This window comes from Microcaecilia unicolor, chromosome 11, assembly GCF_901765095.1.
Source record: "Microcaecilia unicolor chromosome 11, aMicUni1.1, whole genome shotgun sequence".
Lineage (NCBI taxonomy): Eukaryota > Metazoa > Chordata > Amphibia > Gymnophiona > Siphonopidae > Microcaecilia > Microcaecilia unicolor.
This window is the reverse complement of record NC_044041.1, coordinates 2129560-2152040: the sequence shown is the minus strand read 5'-3', so window position 1 is coordinate 2152040 and position 22481 is coordinate 2129560. Positions and strand designations below refer to the sequence as shown.

The window sequence follows — 22481 nt, the reverse complement described above, 5'->3', positions numbered from 1 at the left end:
ACAGACTGAAATGTCCTTTTTTTTTTTTTTTGCTATCTGCACACCCTCTATCCCTTGTGCTGTAACGTTTGCTTCTCTCCCTGAAGTCAGTCATCCAAATGTAGATAAGCATTGTTCTTCCAAGGGAGTTGATTGCCACCTGGTTGATCTTTGGTTTAAACGAAGACCATATAAAACATAACACAACAGTTCATTATTTTCTTTTAATGGTCTATCAAAGCAATGCAAAATCTTTGACTTTTTCTTGACATGAAACATATCAGGAATTTGCTGCAACTCCATCTCATAGCATCTAAATTTGTAAAGCTTGGGGGGGGGGGAGGTGTAGAGCCCAGACCCTCTGGTTTTTATTTTTCCTTTCTCTGCCCTTTAAATTTTATTAACAGTGTTGGTATATAAAGAAAATATTAAATTCTGATACAGTCAATACAAACAAAATAATGTGAACAGAAAATGGGCAGATTTTGAACCACTCCCCCCCCCCCTTTGATGCTGCTCTGCTACATGGATAGTGAAAGAGTATTCTGAATCCCTCTAGATAAGTAGGCAACCCTAGTGATACAATTCATTCACTAATTCTTTTATTACACTGGAGTGAGGTTACATTTAGCATAGTTTCTGCTTGTATAGTGCTTTGAGCATTGGAGTCCAGCCTGGATCAGGCAAGATGTATAGCAGGTATTACTATGGTGCTCTCGGTGTCTCTCTTCTTCACACTGTCTCACTCCCATCTTCCACTTTCACTTTACTAGTCTTTCGTGTTTCTTTCCCCTCCCATTCTCTGTCCCCTTCACCTCAATACGTTTCCCCTTCCTTTCCTTCCCTCTTCTCCTGCCCTCTCCACTCATTCGTTTGGCCACTCTCACACTCTTGACATCAGTCTCTCTGTTTCACTGTCTTTCTTTCTCGTCTCATATATTTAATGCCTCTTTCATTTTGTCAGAGGCTTTCTCCAACCCTGAGAATTTCTATATGTACTTGTTCATAACTCAAGATTCCTGACTGTAGAAACTAGGAAATCGTCTACTAAAACTACTGCAGAAGGCACTGTGCTGCTCAGGCCTTTGCGTTCTGTGGTCTATCAGAAGACGAAATCCTGTGTGTACAGTCTGCAGCTTTAAGCAGGACTGTAGAAGGCTGGAGAGGGAGGAGCTTATATAGACGCTTACTGACTTCACTTTTTCCCTTCTCTGCAGTTATACTTTTGGAGGCTCTCTGATAAAGCTTAATGACGAAGCAGGTGCTGCTAGGCATCAGAGTTTCTCAGAGCCTGCTAGATTGCTAAGGAATGCGAGTACAATTGAATATTTTGCAAATGCCCAGAATGAGGCTATCAGCTTCCTTTTGAGCGCTCAGCAATGAGAGTATCAGGGTCTCTAGAAGAGGACCTTACTGCGCCCTCAGAACTTTCAGGGTGTTTGAGGAATGAGCTCTGGGATCTATCTCACTTTGGCATGATAAGTTTGATGTATGCAATGCTCCCTGCAATTCCTCCCCCCGACCCAATACACAGCAATAACCCAGTGCCAGGCTCAGATCACTCCAGACCAAGTCCAAAACTCTCCACGCTCCAACTCCATGAACCGTTGTGAACTAGCGCAGGACACTGGAGAGCGCTGTAGAGGAGATGCAGCTTCTGCTGACTGAAGACCCACTTCCTGTTTCTCAGATTCTTGTTCCTCTTCTTTTGATGGCAACAAGCTGATTAGTGGCTGGTGAGAGCACAGACATAGCTCTGTTGTCTGGTTGTTGGGGGTGGAGGGGAGGGGGGAGGACAAGGATGGAGATAATACAATGAGACTTGCATGAGGCTCTTGGAACCATGTGGTCAGCAGTCCAAAAAGAATTGAACCTCTCCGCTAAAGTCCACTGTTTTCATCTGGGTCCTTTTTTTTCTTTTCTTTTTTTTTTTTTTGTTCTTCTTTTTCTCTGCAGTTCATGCCACGATCCAGAGTTATAAGCCCTTCCCAGTTAACCAAGACATATCGCCAGTTCTGAAGGGCAGACAAGGAAAAAAAACAAGTTAAATTGTAGCCCACAAAGCTAGGCCAGCTTAACTAAGATTACTGCCTGACCCATGTCATCTCTCCCCAGCTGACCAAGTTGTTCTTTTCCCATTGCTACCAAGGACATTTTCATTTCAATTTTTCTAGAAACCTCAGAACTAAGTGTAATGAGGGAAAAGCAGCACTAGATCAGGTTTTCAGGATTAACCTGCATGTGATGATAATCAGAGGCACAAGAAAGCAGGAGGTGGAATGGAGGATGCACTGTACAACATGCTCCGCTACAATCATAAATCCTACCTACTACAGCATTACAACAGAAAGGGGCACACAACAAAGATTTCCCTCAGTATAAAAACTGTTCCAGCACTGGTCATCAGATTTCCCCCTGAACATACCACTGCAGAATCGCATCTCATCATAATATATAGACTTGGAGCCAAAAAATGTCTTTTACAAAGAGGGGGAGGTGTGGTCACAGCAGATCTTCCCAAACTTGTCCTGGGTGCTCAAGACAACCCACCATGAATATGCATGAGAGAAATTTATATACTATATATTAGGTCTCCAATGCATGCAAATATACCTCATGCATATTCATGATATTTCAAAATCCTGACTGGCTGTGGGGTATAGCAGGACAAGTTTGGAAGGAAAAATTATCTTACCTGATAATGTTCTTTCCTTTAGTCACCTTTCTGATGCTGCTTTTAACTCCTAACCCTTACTCACTTGTTCAGTACCCATGTTTTATCATTCCCACCTTAGTAATTCCCTTATCCCTTATTTGTCCTGTTTGTCTGTCCTAATTAGATTGTAAGCTCTGTCGAGCAGAGACTGTCTCTTCATGTTCAAGTGTACAGTGCTGCGTACGTCTAGTAGCACTATAGAAATATAAATAATACTAGTAGATGAATTCAGGAACTTGTGGATTATGACCCTCTACCAGCAGGTGGAGATAGAGGACATCAAACTCTGTCATATACAGTGGGGGAAATAAGTATTTGATCCCTTGCTGATTTTGTAAGTTTGCCCACTGACAAAGACATGAGCAGCCCATAATTGAAGGGTAGGTTATTGGTAACAGTGAGAGATAGCACATCACAAATTAAATCCGGAAAATCACATTGTGGAAAGTATATGAATTTATTTGCATTCTGCAGAGGGAAATAAGTATTTAATCCCTCTGGCAAACAAGACCTAATACTTGGTGGCAAAACCCTTGTTGGCAAGCACAGCGGTCAGACGTCTTCTGTAGTTGATGATGAGGTTTGCACATATGTCAGGAGGAATTTTGGTCCACTCCTCTTTGCAGATCATCTCTAAATCATTAAGAGTTCTGGGCTGTCGCTTGGCAACTCGCAGCTTCAGCTCCCTCCATAAGTTTTCAATGGGATTAAGGTCTGGTGACTGGCTAGGCCACTCCATGACCCTAATGTGCTTCTTCCTGAGCCACTCCTTTGTTGCCTTGGCTGTATGTTTTGGGTCATTGTCGTGCTGGAAGACCCAGCCACGACCCATTTTTAAGGCCCTGGCGGAGGGAAGGAGGTTGTCACTCAGAATTGTACGGTACATGGCCCCATCCATTCTCCCATTGATGCGGTGAAGTAGTCCTGTGCCCTTAGCAGAGAAACACCCCCAAAACATAACATTTCCACCTCCATGCTTGACAGTGGGGACGGTGTTCTTTGGGTCATAGGCAGCATTTCTCTTCCTCCAAACACGGCGAGTTGAGTTCATGCCAAAGAGCTCAATTTTTGTCTCATCTGACCACAGCACCTTCTCCCAATCACTCTCGGCATCATCCAGGTGTTCACTGGCAAACTTCAGACGGGCCGTCACATGTGCCTTCCGGAGCAGGGGGACCTTGCGGGCACTGCAGGATTGCAATCCGTTATGTCGTAATGTGTTACCAATGGTTTTTGTGGTGACAGTGGTCCCAGCTGCCTTGAGATCATTGACAAGTTCCCCCCTTGTAGTTGTAGGCTGATTTCTAACCTTCCTCATGATCAAGGATACCCCACGAGGTGAGATTTTGCGTGGAGCCCCAGATCTTTGTCGATTGACAGTCATTTTGTACTTCTTCCATTTTCTTACTATGGCACCAACAGTTGTCTCCTTCTCGCCCAGCGTCTTACTGATGGTTTTGTAGCCCATTCCAGCCTTGTGCAGGTGTATGATCTTGTCCCTGACATCCTTAGACAGCTCCTTGCTCTTGGCCATTTTGTAGAGGTTAAAGTCTGACTGATTCACTGAGTCTGTGGACAGGTGTCTTTCATACAGGTGACCATTGCCGACAGCTGTCTGTCATGCAGGTAACGAGTTGATTTGGAGCATCTACCTGGTCTGTAGGGGCCAGATCTCTTACTGGTTGGTGGGGGATCAAATACTTATTTCCCTCTGCAGAATGCAAATAAATTCATATACTTTCCACAATGTGATTTTCCGGATTTAATTTGTGATGTGCTATCTCTCACTGTTACCAATAACCTACCCTTCAATTATGGGCTGCTCATGTCTTTGTCAGTGGGCAAACTTACAAAATCAGCAAGGGATCAAATACTTATTTCCCCCACTGTAGGACAGTGTGCAACCTGGTAAATCAGTATTTCCCATAACAAAGCAGAAGCAAAAATTAACCAAACATACATGTCTCCTTCCTCACAGAAACAAAGCAAGAACAATGTAATGTGGAATTTACAACACAGGAACATGCAGCAAAGCCTAAACAGAGAAATATACTAATACAGAGCAGTACACCGCTGAGCAAGGGCGGGACCCTGGATTCACCTGCTGTGACTAAAGGAAAGAAAATTATCAGGTAAGACATAATTTCTCCTTCCATGTCATCAGTAGCAGCTGAATACAGGAACCTGTGAGATGTAGCAAAGCAGTCCTCAAATAGGGTGGGACACAGAGACTCCCATGATGATAACTGAAGCTACAAAGGATGCTTCTGCACAAGCTTCAGTGTCCAAGTGATAATGCTTGGAAAAGGTATGCAAAGAGGACCATGTAGCCGATCTGCAGATTTCTTCAAGAAAATATGCTTGAGACTTGGCCCAGGATGTGAAAAGAACCCTCTTAGAGTAAGCTCTGCACAACATCGGAGGATGCTTCCCAGAAAGAATATAAGCTGAAGAAATAGTTTCTTTAATCCAGTGAGCAATAGTTGCCTTTGATGCTGCATTGGCCTTGTTTGGCCCTGCCAGCAAAACAAGAAGGTGGTCTGAATGCCAAAAATCATTGGTGACCTGCAGATATTGAAGGAGAACTCAGCGGATGATGGAAATCCTTACCATACTCATCCTTCCTAACTGATGGAAGAAACAACAGTTGCTTCTTGTGGAAGGAAGAAGCTACCTTAGAGAGAAAAGACAGAACCGTTCGAATGGTAATGCTCACCTCCAAAAAGCAAAGAAACGGATCTCTACAGGACAAGGCCTGAAGCTCTGATATTCTGTGAGCCGAGGAAATAACCACCAGAAAAAACGATTTCAAGGTAAGAATGGAACTGCAAGACTGAAAGATAATGAGAATGGCTATGTGAAGAGTAATGAAGATAAAGCGAATGTGCTAAACAATTATTTCTCTTCAGTGTTCATGGAGGAAAATCCTGAAGAAGGACCGCAGTTGGCTGCCAAGGGAATGTCTGGGAATGGAGTGGATACTGTACCGTTTACGGACGAAGGAGTTTATTTTATTTTTATTTGTTACATTTTGTATCCCACATTTCCCCACCTATTTGCAGGTTCAGTGTGGCTTACATTGTTCCGTAGAGGCGTTCGCCATCTCCGGTAGAGAAACAAATACAAGGAGTTGATGTGGTCGGATAAGGTTCATGTGTTATAGAAGCATTAGGAATTATAGAGAGGAAGAGTTATGTAGAGTCTGTTACAAGCTTTCGTTTCGTTGTGTTGCGGAGTTTAGGCACTTAAGTTGGGTCGATGGGGTATGCCTTTTTGAACAGGTTGGTTTTTAGTAATTTCCGGAAGTTTAGGTGGTCATATGTTGTTTTCATGGCTTTTGGTAGTCCTGGAGAATCTGAAGGTGGACAAAGCTATGGGGCCGTCTGGGATACATCCCAGGATACTGAAGGAACTCAGGTCCTGGCGGGACATGTTAAAGATTTATTTAGATCTTTAGAGACAGGAGAGGTTCCGCGAGATTGGAGACTAGCAGATGTGGTCCCTCTTCACAAAAGTGGAGACAGGGAAGAAGTGGGAAACTACAGACCGGTAAGTCTCACGTCGGTGGTAGGAAAAATAATGGAGTCGCTGCTGAAAGAAAGGCTAGTTAACTTTCTAGAAGCCAACGGGTTACAGGACCCGAGGCAACATGGCTTTATCAAAGGAAAATCCTGCCAAACTAATCTTATTGACTTCTTTGACTGGGTGACCAAAGAACTGGATGAAGGACATGCGCTAGATGTAATCCACTTGGACTTCAGCAAAGCCTTTGATACAGTCCCCCACAGAAGACTCGTGAATAAACTGAAAGGGTTGAACTTAGCACCGAAAGTGGTGAACTGGATAAGAAACTGGTTGACTGACAGGTGGCAGAGGTTGGTGGTAAATGGAATCCACTCGGAGGAAAGGAAGGTGAGCAGTGGAGTTCCTCAGGGGTCGGTGCTGGGGCCTATTCTGTTTAATATATTTGTGGAAGATATTGCTGAAGGGTTGGAAGGAAAGGTGTGCCTTTTTGCGGATGACATGAAAATAGCCAATAGAGTGGATACCCTGGAGGGAGTAGAAACAATGAGAAGGGATCTCCGAATGTTAGAAGAAAGGTCGAGGATCTGGCAATTAAAATTTAATTGAAAATCCAAACACAGCCTCACACTTAACTATGTATATTTGATGTAGAACACTCACTCTGCTATGAAACCTATAACTTCTGTTTAAACTTAATGATGGAGAAAAAAAGCCATCAGAGTCGCCACCCAGCCGGCCCAACTCAGCAGGCTATAAGGCGTAGGCTCGGCGTGCCATAGGGTTACCATATGGCTTCAGAAAAAGGAGGACAGATTATGCCAGTCTGGGTTTTACTTTCATTGCTTTCAATGGAAGCAAAACCTGGACTGGATCAATGTGTCCTCCTTTTTCTGGAGCCATATGGTAACCCTAATCATGAAGCTTTTAAAAAACTCCATCAAATTTTACTCATTATAATATCAACCAGAAAGTTTCTATCTCAATATTTAATCTTTTGGTTTGCAGTCGTTTGTGTCTACCCTCCTGTAGATCAATGATAATTTATATAGTGTCTATTCCAAATGTTGTGGCTACCACTTTCAAGAGTGCAGACCAAGGAGGTATGATTGAGAACAGGAGACGGCATGACATCAGAAAGTTGAAGCCAATTAGGTTAGCCTCAGTTTCCTCTCCCTTGCGCAGCCGTTTTTCCACGTACACTCAAAACAAAGCAATCATATGAGCTGCTGCATCCACGTAGTTCTTTATTGTTGATGGCATTTTTATTTAATCTCACTTATATTTTCAAACATGCTGGCTTGTGCAGCATACGGATGTACACCAAGGAAGTATAATAACGGAATAACTTTTCATAGGTAGAGTAGTAATTTGTTATAAATTGGAATCAGTGCATCATTTGGAGAGGCTGGTATAGGGACACCCTTGCATGTGTTATATTCGTGTAGAGATTTTTTTTCTCCTGGTAAAGGGCCAGTAAAACAGACATGTTATGAGAATCGGGTGCTCAACATTCAGAGTTTCTATCTATTTATTTATTTTCTTACTTATGGCAGCTATATTCCAAACTAAACATGAATTAGGTTGAAACCCAGGAACATTTAAAATCTGTTTTTCCTGTGCCTAGATCAAAAGAGAAAGATGGTTTGTGGGAACTTGCTCCTTTTTTTTTGAATGCAGTAGTATATTATAAAAAATTCACTTAATATTGTTTCTTACTACTATTTAAAAGAAAGATATTAAATAATGAGGGCAGAGCTACCTTCATGCTGAAGTCCAGTCTAAATGTGCCAACATTTTTCAGTTCTGTGATTATATACTTATTTCTTCTTCAGGTCTGGTTGGTTGTAAAAGGCATTTTTTTTGGTGGGGGGAGAGGGGGGTTAATATTTGTCTCCCGGTCATGTGTTTGTATATAGATGAGTCCTAGGAATAATGATGGTTAAGGGAAAGCTGCAGTAGAAAAGATGGAGCTGAATGACATTTATGTGTTCCACATGGTGATGGCACAGCTTGATGGGATTTCCTTGTTGTAAGACTGGAGTAAATCATTTCTTAGCTTCTTGTTTAAAATTAACCAAGAAGGAACAAATCTGGTAAAGGGGAAATGAGGCAGCATGAGTTCAGCCAACAAAACCTAGCCTTAAAACTATTAGCTGCTTGATCGACGTCAAGCTTCCTAATAGGATTTGAAAACAGCATTTTCTCAGTTATTAGCCAAATGCGAATACAGTTATAATGTTAATAAGTTTTGGATGTTACTGAATTCTATTATTCTGTCTTGCTGTATTTCCAGTTTTGGCACAGTATAATTCATCACAAGGAGAAAATATAAGAATACCAATGGATTGCATGAGAGATCTGCATGAAAGAAAATATTTATTTTTATTATTTTGACTTATGAAAACCACTTGTCCCTGAAACACGCTCAAAACAGAATAATCCATTTGTACAAAAGTGAAGAGGTGAAGATGTCTATAAAATAATGAGTGGAGTGGAACGGGTGGACGTGAATCACTTGTTTACTTTTTCCAAAAATACTAGGACTAGGGGGCACATAATGAAGCCACAAAGTAGTAAATTTGAAACTAATTGCAGAGAAAATATTTCTTCACTCAACGTGTAATTAAACTCTGGAATTCGAAGCCAGAGAATGTGGTAAAAGCAGTTTAGGATAACTTCCTAAAAGAAAAGTCCATAAGCCATTATTAAGGGAAGGGAAGGGAAAATGATCCAGTATTTTACCTTCTCTCTCCACCCCACACACACACACATGGTCCAGCATTTTACCTTCTTCCCCCCCCCATCCCCCCACACACACATATGGTCCAGTATTTTACCTTCTCTCTCCACCCCCCATCCCCCCACACACACATATGGTCCAGTATTTTACCTTCTTCCCCCATCCCCCATCCCCACACACACACATATGGTCCAGTATTTTACCTTCTCTCTCCACCCCCCCATCCCCCCACACACACATATGATCCAGTATTTTACCTTCTCTCTCCACCCCCCCATCCCCACACACACACACATGGTCCAGTATTTTACCTTCTTCCCCCCCTCCCCCATCCCCACACACACACATATGGTCCAGTATTTTACCTTCTCTCTCCACCCCCCCATCCCCACACACACACACATATGGTCCAGTATTTTAACTTCTCTCTCCACCCCACAAATAGTTCAGCATTTACCTTCTCTTCCCCACAAATCAGAAATAAGCCAACATCTCTCATTTATCTCTCTACCCCCCCCCCCCCCCCCCCCCCGTGTACCTTTTAAAAGTTTTCTTGTCTGTAGCAGTCGGTGACAGAGAGAAGGCTCTAGGGTTGGCGCAAGCAGGATGTATGAATCGTCGCTCGCCAGCACCGACCACTAGAGACAAGAAGACTTCTAAAAAGATACTCTCCTTTTGGCACAAATGAAGCTGGCTATGTTAATAAATGACCCTGCGGAACACCTGTGCACCAGGCCACCGGTTGAAAAATGCTGACCTAGTGCATTGATGTTATACAGTGGATGCAGTATCCATGTAACCTCAAGTCTATCCTACACACAGAGTTGCCAGATTGTTAAGCAGGATAAGTAATAAAGTGATGCTTACTTGCCATGAAGAACAAAGATCCTTTATTTGTGAAAGCATGAAGAGAAGGAAGCACATGTCCTTAATGTACCTATCACTATGGATTAATACCAGGAGCATATACATTGTCACACACGTGCGTACATATATAGAGAAAGGCTGAATCCCAGGAAAATGCATTGAAATGAATATTTACTTTTATTTATTTAGGATAATCATATGTACCCCTCCTTTCCCCAGACAGTCACACTGCGATCGTGCCAGGTCCTTCTGACCTGAATTGGCCACTGTTGGAAGCAGATGGACCATCGCTCTGACCCAGTATAGGTATTATGTTTTTATCTCCTGCTGGATTAGTCGAGGGGGCTCTTCCTTTAGCTCAGCAATTGAATCCCTGTTTATCAGTCAGAAAGTTGCCAGTGTGAAACCTTCATAAAAATGGAACGGCATTTTCACTGGTGCTGGTGCAGTACTTTAGAACAGGATCTGCCGATGTACTGCCTGTTCCACAATACAGACCCCATGTGCTGGTTATTTCCAGCACAGAATTCCATTTTACAAACTAAAGGGTCCCTTTTACCAGCTGTGGGAAAAGGGGGCCAGTGCTGGCTTCGGCGAATGTATCGAGGCCCCCTTTTACCGCAGCTGGTAAAAGGGAAGTCTCGCCTCCCTGCAGGAAATAGCCGTACAGCAAGTAAAGCACTTACCACGCAGCCATTTGGGGGGGGGGGGGCCGAGCCCTTACCATCATCCATTGAAGTGGCGGTAAGGGCGCCTGCATTAACCCAGCGGTAACTGGGTAGCGTGCAGCACTGCCCGATTACCGCTGGGTACATTTTTGTAGCGCCGGAAATGAACGCCCACTAGGAGTGGGAAGTACTGCTGGGCTGCTGCAGTGGTGCTTCCTGTACGTCCTACCAATCTTCTTACCCTCCATACTCTTCCCCTACCTCTTCTTCATCGCTCCACTTCCTTACCTACCCTATCCTTTCTCTCATACCTCTTTTATCCCATTTACCCTTGTTCATTTGTCCTACCACATACCTCCTTTGTTGATTCAGATACTACGGATTGTATTCTCTGTTACTATGTAAGCCACATTGAGCCTGCGATGAGAGGGAAAGCGCGGGATACAAATGTAATAAATAAATAAATAAGCCCGCGTTGGGCTCACCACCGCTTAGTAAAAGGAGCCCTACGGGACACAACAAGGGACATGACATCATTGTGGCAGCAAAGGAACATCCCTGTTATGAAATGACCCTAGGTGTCCATGTGGAGTGAACATAGTAACATAGTAGATGACGGCAGAAAAAGACCTGCATGGTCCATCCAGTCTGCCCAAGACAAACTCATATGTGTATACCTTACCTTGAATTTGTACCTGTCCTTTTCAGGGCACAGACCATATAAGTCTGCCCAGCAGTATTTCCCGCCTCCCAACCACCAGTCCCGCCTCCCATCACCGGCTCTGGTACAGACCGTATAAGTCCGCCCTCCCCTATCCTCGCCTCCCAACCACCACCCCCTCTTCCCCCCACCTGAGTGAAGGTCCAAGGGACCCTGGTTCAAATCCCACTTCAGCTCTTTCTGACCTTTTTTTTTTTTTTTTTTAATTGTGAGTCTGAATGTCGACCACTTCACTACCCTTCAGGCTTACAGGTGTCTATATATATTCAGGTGCACTAGGTATTTTTCTGTCCCTGGAGGGCTCACAATTTAAAAAAATATATCACAGATTGAAGTGGGATTTGAATCGTGTCCCCTGGGTCTTAGTCCCCTGCTCTAACAATTCGACTACTCCTTCACTCCACATGGAAGTCTATTAAGAAGTTAATGTATAAAACATTTTAGCACCATCAACATCCACAGTGCCTGCAGCTGTCACAGAGTCCAGTATTCCTTACCCATTTCACATTCCAGGGAGGGTGGGGGACAGCGACCACTGGGGGATTAAGGAGGTGATTTGCCTTAATCTCTTTACAGGAAAGCTGCACAACTGGAGAACCTCTCTGTGACTTGGATGGGTACCAGGTCTAAATACCAATGTCTATTTTTTTGCACACAGACGTCCCTTCCCCTTCTAAAATCGGGTTGGATGTCTATATTTTAGCCCCTCCCTAGTCCCACCAAGACCACGCCCCCTTGCCCTGTGGACGTACTGAAGTTTTAGAGGTTCATATCCTGGTTTATAAAATTGGGATTTGGGCATCTATGCAATAAGGATGTCAAAATGCTGATTTGAAAATGTCAGAAACATGAGTAGAGCTTCTAACATAACGGCCATATGAGCTAAAAGATGCAGATATACACTTAGCTAAATATTTACAGGTACAGAGTCATAAAACGCGTCTAAAGACACCCACAGAGAGAGGGGAGTAGAGAGGCAGAATCCTTGTCCGTAATTTCTGTATACTCACTCCACATCCCGTTTACGGATTGTTTTCCCAGAGGCCATGACTTCTGCCACTTTGGACACAATAGGATCATAGTTCATGCTGGCCACTGCAATTACCTCATCACTCCTGCAACAAAGTACATAAATACATAAATATTGCCATACTGAGAAAGACCAAAGGTCCATCAAGCCCAGCATCCTGTTTCCAACAGTGGCCAATCCAGGTCACAAATACCCGACAAGATCCCAAAAAAAGTACAAAACATTTTATACTGCTTATCCCAGAAATAGTGGATTTTCCCCAAGTCCATTTAATAATGGTCTATGGACTTTTCCTTTAGGAAGCCGTCCAAACCTTTTTTTCAAACTCCACTAAGCTAACCACCTTTATCACATTCTCTGGCAACGAATTCCAGAGTTTAATTACAAGTTGAGTGAAGAAAACCTTTCTCCAATTCGTTTTACATTTACTACATTGTAGCTTCATCGCATGCCCCCTAGTCCTAGTATTTTTGGAAAGCGTAAACAAGACATAAGTAATGCCACACTGGGAAAAGACCAAGGGTCCATTGAGCCGAGCATCTTGTCCACGACGGCGGCCAATCCAGGCCAAGGGCACCTGGCCAGCTTCCCAAATGTACAAACATTCTATACATGTTATTCCTTCACACCTACCCGTTCAACTCCACTCATTATTTTATAGACCTCTATCATATCTCCCCTCAGCCGCCTTTCTTTTGTCTGATTTTTATTTTTATTTAAGGACACCTGATCTACTATGGTCTCTTTTGCAACCTATCGGGATACCCTATCTTCCCTATTTTGGTGATATCTTTGAAAGATACCTTATCCCGAACCATGCGCTTTTGAGCGACTGTCGGCCTTCCCCCCGTTTCTAGTTTAAAAGCTACTCTATCTCCTTTTTAAATGCTGATGCCAGCAACCTGGTCCCACCCTGGTTAAGGTGGAGCCTATCCTTTCGGAATAGACTCCCCCTTTCCCAGAATGTTGCCCAGTTCCTAACAAATCTAAAACCCTCCTCCCTGCACCATCATCTCATCCACGCATTGAGACTCCGGAACTCTGCCTGGACACATCACCCCGTGCTCTACACATGTCCCCTGTCTGGGGGAGACACACAGAGTGAGACCCCCAGGACACACGTCTCTATGTTGTACAACAATCTCCCTGTATCCAAGATATACTGAGTGGGAAAGAGCAGCTGGGTGACCACATGGGCAATATTTTTGAGGTTCTCATGGTTTCTCATTAGGATGTTTGTCGGTGATTCCAGTGTATTGTACAGATAATAAAGGTGCCCGGTGAGAATGACTCAACCAACCTTGAGCATACATCCTCTGAAGAGATGCGAAGAAGTGCTTCGGTCTGCAGGACAGTTCATACTAACCGTGTGAGGATGTCAGGAGTCAAAGGGCTGGTGTAATCAGAGCACACCGAACATCTGAATAAAACCTTTAGCACAGATACTTCATTTCCATGTTAAATTTCTACTTAACTCCTGATGTAATAAAGTGATGAAATGCATAGCGCACTAAAGAAAAAAAATCTACTCTAAATTGTCATTCAGTGATAAAATCAGTACAAAATTGCATTGTAGCTTAGAAATGTACTACTCCCAATATATTCAGGTTATTGATTTTGTGAAGCATAAAGGTGTTCAGGGACTGAGTGCTACTAGACGCCCTTTGGAAACGGCCCTGGGAGGTTTGGAGGGTTGTGGGCCAATCACAGGCATTTATAATTCTTTATTAGTTATATATGATACTATCTCTCCTCATGGGTATATCAGCTAACCCATGGCACTTTTCACTCTGTGCTTCTGACACGTGCAGGAGACCGGCTCCTCCGAAGAATACCAGTAAGACACTGGTTTCCTCCATCACCAGGACAGGCCTTCCACCCTGATGTCAGCTGATAAGCAGTGCTCCAGTATCATCTGTAGGAAAATGCAGGTTTCTTCCCTGTGTTTCCCAGGTCCCACATCAATGACATGAATTAAAATGAAGAAGAAAAGAAAGCATCACCCAGGAGAGTCGAGGCGACAGTGTAGATCGAGTCCCAAGCTGCAGAGTATGAGAGAATGAAGCCATCGCCTGCCCGATGCATTTCAAATTCCAAATCCAGAACAACCAGAAAAGCAGAAGAAAGGAGGAAGTTAACCTGTTGACTTCTGATGGTACCAAAGAAAACAAATCCGTGTCTGTAAGTAACACGCTTGGCATTTACCTAAAATCCACTGTCTTTTGAGTTCTCTGACATTATAAACTAATTGTACCCAGATAGATTAAAAAAAGAGCAAGTCTCCTTCAAGGTTATATCCACTGATTGCAGCCTGCAGAAAGGCAGGGACAGTGGCAACTTGAGTTGTACCCTCCCTCCCTGACACAATCACAGGATCTCATGCAGTCACTGAGCAGTTCACTCTGTGTTAGGGGGTGACAAGTGAACCCCACTGCTTCACTGATCAGTATGACTGTTCTTAGCTAGGGACCCTTAACTGTGACCTCCTGGACTGAGGTGAGCCCTGAACAGGGACACCAGCTGGTGGTGACTGAAGAGAGATAAAATTAGGGGGACAGTGACAATAGTACCTGGTCATGCAAAGCATAAGGAAACCTTAACTTTAAAGTTTTTCCTGCCAGGTTCTGAATTATCTGCTCCCTGCAGGCTTCTGTCACAGCAGCTCATGACTGAAAGCTTCCAGTGTGATGTCTGGGAAGCAAAGAAGCATTGCAGATGCAAACTAGCTGAAAATGTATTCAAGAAAATTTGAACTGAAAGGTTTTTCCTTCAGATGGGGCCAAGGGCTGTGTAGCAGTTGGTTATGTTGAAATACTATAAATTCAGTGTAACTGAAACTGTTAAGAATGTTCTATTTTTGATGCTGACAGGCATTGGTAATGAAAGTCTTTAGTGACACTTCCTAAAGAGAGGGAGGGAGAGGGAGGTACCATGTATCGCAGTCAGCAGGTTAATGCCTTTTTCCCCCAAAAGATTAAAACCATGCCTTCACCAGAGCTGCCGCCTCATCTGAAGAAGCTCCACCCACTTTTGTGATGTCATAGCACATGTCGCTCATGAGCAGAAACATAACTATGCAAAAGGCCCTCCGTCTGGTGAGCTTTTCTACAAATGTTCCACCATGGTACGATATGTGTATTGGGCTGTAGAAGGTCCTGAGGCTCTGTCCTGGTGTGATGCATGCCCTGCGCTGTGTATGTACTAATGTCCCACAGGTGTGTTATGCTACCGAAGTTGCTCCCTTACTCACAACACATTCAGTGGTGGATCTGTCCACTCTGTGTGCATTACAGAGAGCGAGGGCACTTCCACAAGACTCAGGCTGCTAAATTCCTCCATGATCTCTTTGTTCTGGCTCCTTCCAGAACGTTCCCTGGAATCTGATCTGTTAATGAATTGTATTGCAGTAGTTATCAATCCCTGTCCCTGGGAACCCCCCCAGCTAGCCTGCTATTCAGGATTTCCATAATGCATGGGAATATTTGTATGCAAATGTATCTCATGCATTTGATTTGTGGATATCCTGACAATCAGGAGAATGTCTGAGATTGGGAAGTACTGGGATAGTGGATGAGGGTAGTTTGACTGATGGCATATAAGCATATCTGTCCATACACGTGTAAATGCCAAATCCCCCCCTCCCCCCATTCTGTAAGCCTGCGCATGTTTTACAGGTAGGCAGAGTCAGGGCGGGCTTCACACATATCGACAGGATCCGTGCCTATCTCATACCAGCTCTATGGCTGCCGTGAGCGTATGGTGCGTACAGAGCCGGTCCTTCAAGGACAGTAGGTGCCCTTCTTCCTCTGTAGAACAGATGCCACACAGTCCACCCTCTTAGGGGGCCCCAATGCCACGCAATGAGAGTTTATCCTATAATGGCACTTGGCAGCCCACGTTCTAACACGCCTAATGTTTCCATGCCCCCAGGTGTAAATGTGGCAAGGGTGAGCACGATTCAAGAATTTGTACGTGTAAGTGGTGGCACAGCCCATGTCCCCCCCCCCCCCTCCATGCTCCACTCATGCAAATACCTCCTTGTATGTATGTACTTTGCCCTTACAAAAAACACTTGGATGCTTTCCTGCCTGTCGCTGGGATTCTGGACTTTTACACGCTCAAGCGTAATGTGGCACCTTTGTTTGCAATTGCTCGTTTAACGCCTGCTATGTCTGACATCACAAAAGGAACCGCGATGGAATTACAGCTTTCAGGCCAGGCTAGAGAAGCCATGAAGGCAGGAGGCAGCCCTAGGATCCAGCAGGCAGAAGATCCCGAGGTGATTATCCTGAACCAAAGAGTCATCTGAAGGACAGGTTACCTCCATAGGTCTATGCACGTTGCCATCCTATTATAGGACAAGAATCTCCGCTTTGGCTTCCTAAACAGCAAAATAATGCACATGTAGTTCCTTCTATTAAGTTATTTCTTATTAGTTTTAAAGCAGCAGGTCTGGTCCTCTGTAATGATTTGTTAGCAGACTGTAGGAAGAAATGCAGTTGGAGAGTTCAATTAAATCCTTAATACAATGGTTCCCAAGCTGTGGATCAACACCATGGGCGTTATCGGGAGAGTGGACTTAATAAATAACTAAATAAAATGGGGTCTCAGAAACCACCCCCAGCCTTCAGTGTGACCTATGCTGAAGACATCATGGGACTTGGAAGCAAAGATTGTCATAAGGAGGAGAAGCAGCCAAGATTATCACCAATGCAAATTTATTGAAAGTTGACCCAACTCGGCCGAGTTTCAGCACAAGTGCCTGCATCAAGGGTCATCCACAGGGCCGCCAAGAGACTGGGCTGGGCCCCTGAGGTTGCTGCCACCGCTCCCCCCTCCACCCCCCCACCCCCGGTCCGCCACTGGGCCCCACCCCCTGCATTGATATCACAGTGCCTCTCACCTCCGTATGAAAGCGCTGCAGGCAGCAGGGCAGCAGATCGCCTCCCTTCGGCCCTCCTTCTCTCCTTGTGTCCCACCCTCGCGGAAGTTACATCAGACGAGGGCGCGGCACAGGGAGGGAAGGAGGCCCAAAGGGAGGCGATCTGCTGCCTGCAGCACTTTCACACGGAGGTGAGAGGTGCTGCGATTTCAATGCAGGGGGCCCGGCCCGGTTTCAGACGGTCGATGACGGAGGGCGGGTGGGACTGCGGCACCGGGCCCCCCTTGGAGGCCCAGGCCTAGAGAATTTAGTCCCCCCTGCCCCCCTCTCGGCGGCTATAGTCATCCATTTCTCAAGAAATCAAGGCACAGCACAAAGTTCTGTCTCCTCGCAGTGAACTGAAATTTCACTCACCGCACCGATCGACAATCAGTGCATTGTGAGGACAGAGAAGTTTGGGCTTTTGTGGTCCCATTTATGAGGTTACCCTGGCTGGTTAAAAGCTGAATATTGGCTGACTCTGCCCCTGGAGTGCCCACAAAATAGCAGCTTTTGTATTGGGTACTAACTGGACATTTTCAGGGTCCAGTTAGCCATGGACAGCTGATTTAAATCACCAATAGGTTCTCCTGGCCATTTAAATCATTTTTAATATCGGGCTCATGAATTCTATAACCTACCCATGTAAATATTCGACACTCCTATGCCTGCCCATGTCCTTCCCCCTGTGTCTCTCTAGAGGCCAAGAACTTCCTGGTAGAATTCGTTATGGAAGTAATTCTTGGGGATAATATTAAAAAAAAAAAGGGTTTCACTTAAGTACTAAGTTGTCAGCTGACAATTCCTCTCGGGAGCTTATACTGTATTGAGACCTTGTCATTCAAATACCAAAAGCCATAAGAAATACCACTGACTATCTATAGTTCAAAACCCACCTATTCAAAAAATTCTTCAACTAACCCAAACAAGGAATCCATGACCTCCCCACGCAATAAATGTTAAAACACCCATGTAATGTCACCAAAATGTAAACTCTAAGCCACTTTGAACTGAAACCTGTTTTCGGATAACAGTGGGATACAAGAATGCATAAATAAAACACATAAAAATTGCCCAGATTTAAGTAGGTGCCTTGCACTGAAAATCTTTAAGGAGCTGCCTGACTTTTTCTTCACTATAACTCTGCTTCCATAGGCCATGGTCCACTTTTCAGGCACCTCAGAGGAGTCTCTTTATGTTTCTAGATGCTAAACCTAGGAAGATAAACCCTGTTAACCCTGGTCCCGAGTGCTTAGTAGGCTACAGGGAGCAGTGAGGCGGTTTCATATTCCCTGCCTGCCTGCTGCACTGATTTACATTATATCCTGCAGTGTCCGTGACGATGACGAGGAAGGTAAGAAGCCACTGTACCTTGTATAAAACGCCACAAATTTAAGTTCATCAAGATCCCCCTGGACAATGACATCATCAAATCCTTCCCCATGGCCTGTAAAAAATGAAAAAGGAAAGGAAATGTTTCCTGAGGCATCAGCACAGAACTGCCAGGACGACACGGCAACATTGGTCACGGGCGTCCAGGAGAAGCAAATGTAAGCTCCGCCCCCTGAGAGCCAGCCACAACCTACGTTTACCGTAACTTTGTAGTCGCTAAGGCCGATACCTCAGTTGCAGGTTACTCTCAGAGAGACGAGCCCATAAAATAAGGGATGAAGTAACATAGTAACATAACATAGTAGATGACGGCAGAAAAAGACCTGCACGGTCCATCCAGTCTGCCCAACAAGATAACTCATATGTGCTAATTTTGTGTATACCCTACTTTGATTTGTACCTGTGTTTTTCAGGGCACAGACCGTATAAGTCTGCCCAGCACTATCCCCACCTCCCAACCACCAGCCCCACCTCCCACCACCGGCTCTGGCACAGACCGTATAAGTCTGCCCAGCACTATCCCCGCCTCCCAACCACCAGCCCCGCCTCCCACCACCAGCTCTGGCACAGACCGTATAAGTCTGCCCAGCACTATCCCCACCTCCCAACCTCCAGCCCCGCCTCCTGATCTTGACTAAGCTCCTGAGGATCCATTCTAGGATATGTAAGGGGAATATCTAGCACAGGGGCGTAGCCAGACACCCAATTTTGGGTGGGCCTTGGCCCAAGATGGGTGGGCAGAAGAACCCCACCCCGTCTCACAAGTGATTTGGTCTCTCCCTGTCTTGCCTGCATGCCATATGGTCTTTAAAGCATCCCTACTCTCCCACATACCTTTTAAATAGTAGATTTTCACCAACGAGCAGCACCTAATACACACTCTCATGTTGGCCCCACAGCCTTCCCTTTGATGCAAATTCCTGTTTCTGCATAGGCAGGAATACAGCTGTGGGGCTGGTGCAAGCAGTATGTATCAGTAGCTGTTCGCTACAGGCGACGATCTGCTATTTACAAGGTATGCAGGAGGGACAGTTGTTAAGAATTTTCAGCTGGTGAGGCTTGGGGATCCCTGCCAGCCACATCATAGGTATGGTGCTACTGGGTGGGTCTGAGCCCATAGTGGGTGGGCCTGGGCCCACCCTTGGCTACGCCACTGATCTAGCATACAGAAGGATGAGGTAAGTTTCTATTTGTGTTAATCTACACAGATACTTGAATAATACTCAGTGACACACAAACATAATCAAATGTTTTTTTTTAAATCTTTCTTTCTAGTGACCTAAACTGGATCCAGTGTAGAAACTAAATAACATGACAAGAAAAATATCAGATAAGTGGTTTTACAGTTTAACTTTCCATCAGCAGAAGTCTAAAGCTGGCAACAATGTATCTCAGCAAAGGACTGAGATACACATGTGCAGAACAGCGCTGAACAGGCCCCTCACAGCCACGGCGCTGTCCCAAACTCCCAGCCTCAGGAACCTCGGCTGATGCCGGATCAGTGCTGCCTATCACCAAGGCTCCTGCAACAGCAGCCTCTTCTGCCTCACCCAGGCCTAATGATGCTCCGAATGCGGTCCAACGCGGCACCCACAGCACCTTTCTAGCCCCTGTTCAGACCCGGGTGCTCTGCCTCCAGGTACTTAAAGCTCGCAGAGTTGGGGTGAGGTGTGGGTAAGGCTTTCCTCACACACACTCCTGCACCACAGAACAGGTACAGAACACTTTCTGAGCACACTACCAAAACCCTCATCCACACTCTTATCACCTCTCGCTTAGACTATTGCAACTTGCTTCTCACAGGTCTCTCACTTAGCCATCTCTCTCCTCTTCAATCTGTTCAAAATTCTGCTGCACGACTAATATTCCGCCAGTGTCGTTATGCTCATATTAGCCCTCTCCTCAAGTCACTTCACTGGCTCCCTATCCGTTTCCACATACAGTTCAAACTCCTCTTATTGACCTATAAGTGCATTCCCTCTGCAGCTCCTCAGTACCTCTCCACTCTCATCTCTCCCTACATTCCTCCCCGGGAACTCCGTTCACTTGGTAGATCTCTCTTATCTGCACCCTTCTCCTCCACTGCTAACTCCAGACTCCATTCCTTTTATCTTGCTGCACCATATGCCTGGAATAGACTTCCTGAGCCGGTACGTCAAGCTCCATCTCTGGCCGTCTTCAAATCTAAGCTAAAAGCCCACCTTTTTGAGGCTGCTTTTAACTCCTAACCCCTATTCACTTGTAAAGTACCCATGTCTGTTTTCATTCCCACCTTAGTAATTCCTTTATCCCTTATTTCTCCTTTTTGTCTGTTCTGATTAGATTGTAAACTCTGTCAAGCAGGGACTGTCTCTTCATGTTGAGAGGACAGCGCTGCGTATGTCTACTAATGCTATAGAAATAATAATAAGTAGCAGTAGTAACATAAGAACATCAGCATTGCCATACTGGGACAGTCAAAGATCCACCAAGCCCAATATCCTGTTTCCAACAATGGCCAATCCAGGTCACAAAGTATCTGGCAAGATCCCAGCAGTACTGGAAGATTCCTTCACCCACACTGCCCCAAAACTTTCCTGATATACTGCCGTGCTCCTTGAAAGGGTGGCTGGAAACATCCCTCTACCCTGCCTATTAAATCCTTTCCCACCCTGTGTCATGTTCCCTGACCGTTCAGGATATGGGCATCTGAGGATGGGGTGGCCATCTTGGATGTGGGTATCGCCAAGATAGGGCAGCCATCTTAGAGGTGGGCGTCTTAAGCTGTGGCAGTCATCTTGGAGTTGGGCAGTTTCAGGAAGGAAGGCCATATTTGGGCATAAGGGCATCTCCGGTTGGGGCAGCCATCTTGTTGACAGCTACACATGTTTTGGGCCTAATTCCTGTTCTATTTAAAGCCCGACTACCAGTCCTTCCACGCTTCGGCTTCTACTCAGTTCCTTGGGTAGTTGCTGTGCTTCTGGATACCTTCACGTCTGCTTCTTGGTCTTGACCTGCCTGATCCTGGATTCGCTATTGTTTGCTGCCTGGTACTGACTTCTGCCTGTTCCTGACTCTTCTGTTGCCTGCTGCCTGGTCTTGACCTCTGCCTGATCCTGGATTCGCTATTGTTTGCTGCCTGGTACTGACCTCTGCCTGTTCCTGACTCTTCTATTGCCTGCTGCCTGGTCTTGACCTCTGCCTGATTCTGGATTCGCTATTGGTTGCTGCCTAGTACTGACCTCTGCCGTTCCTGTCTCCTCTGCTGTCTGCTTCTGGTCCTCGTTTCTCCCATGGCTAGGCCGGGCCCCGTGGACTTTGTTCTGGACTCAGTTCTTCCCGCTGTTGGCTTCCTGCACCTGGGGGCTCAACCCCTGGGAAACGGAGGGTGACACAGGGGGAACTCGGGGTTGGCCGACAGCTCGGGAAGGAACCCTCCTCCATCGAGCACAAGGGCTCACACGTTCCTTCTCAGCGAGCCTGACACCCTGTCTTCTACCCTGCCAATATCTGTGTTAATTAGAGATAATTGTAGGCCTGACTGTTTTGGACATTTCATCAGGATAACAAGGTCTCTCACCTGCGTATCGGATACTCTTTCCAAACATAGCTGTCCAGAGGTAGGGAATGGTGCTGATTTCTGTGCCCTGTGCCAGCATGTTCAGGGCTGCTATGCGACCTGCCAAAGGGGCAAAAAGAAAAACGAGAAATGTTTGTTGTGACGGGAGAAGGAATATCTCTGCCAGCTACAATATTGCAAGAGACAGAATACAGGCAACCAGCCAGACTTAGGCAGGGTAAAAAATACTCACCATAAGATAAACGGAAAAGCCTCAAATGTATCTGTTATATTGTCCTAACATGACAATTTGGGCTGGTTCCACTGTATTTGTCAGGCCATTTTGTTTTCTCTCAAAATCTTAGAGCTATAAGGTTACCAGTT

At 45.2% G+C, this 22481-nt stretch overlaps 1 protein-coding gene across 4 annotated transcripts in view; it reads right to left on the bottom strand.

Annotated features, from left to right (window-relative positions):
- Positions 1 to 237: 237 nt before the first annotated feature.
- LOC115480836 (apoptosis-inducing factor 3-like) overlaps positions 238 to 22481 on the bottom strand; it is a 123873-nt gene continuing 101629 nt past the window's right edge. For 2 of the 4 annotated variants that reach the window (XM_030219767.1, XM_030219770.1), the window contains 5 exons: positions 22119 to 22217; positions 18539 to 18614; positions 16568 to 16627; positions 12227 to 12331; positions 238 to 1994 (listed from right to left, as the gene is read on the bottom strand). In XM_030219767.1, the coding sequence (XP_030075627.1) occupies positions 1955 to 1994; positions 12227 to 12331; positions 16568 to 16627; positions 18539 to 18614; positions 22119 to 22217 (380 nt within the window). In that variant the 3' untranslated portion in view covers positions 238 to 1954. Of the gene's footprint in view, positions 1995 to 12222; positions 12332 to 16567; positions 16628 to 18538; positions 18615 to 22118; positions 22218 to 22481 lie in introns of those variants that run through there. The other 2 variants (XM_030219769.1, XM_030219768.1) reach the window with 2 other exon arrangements.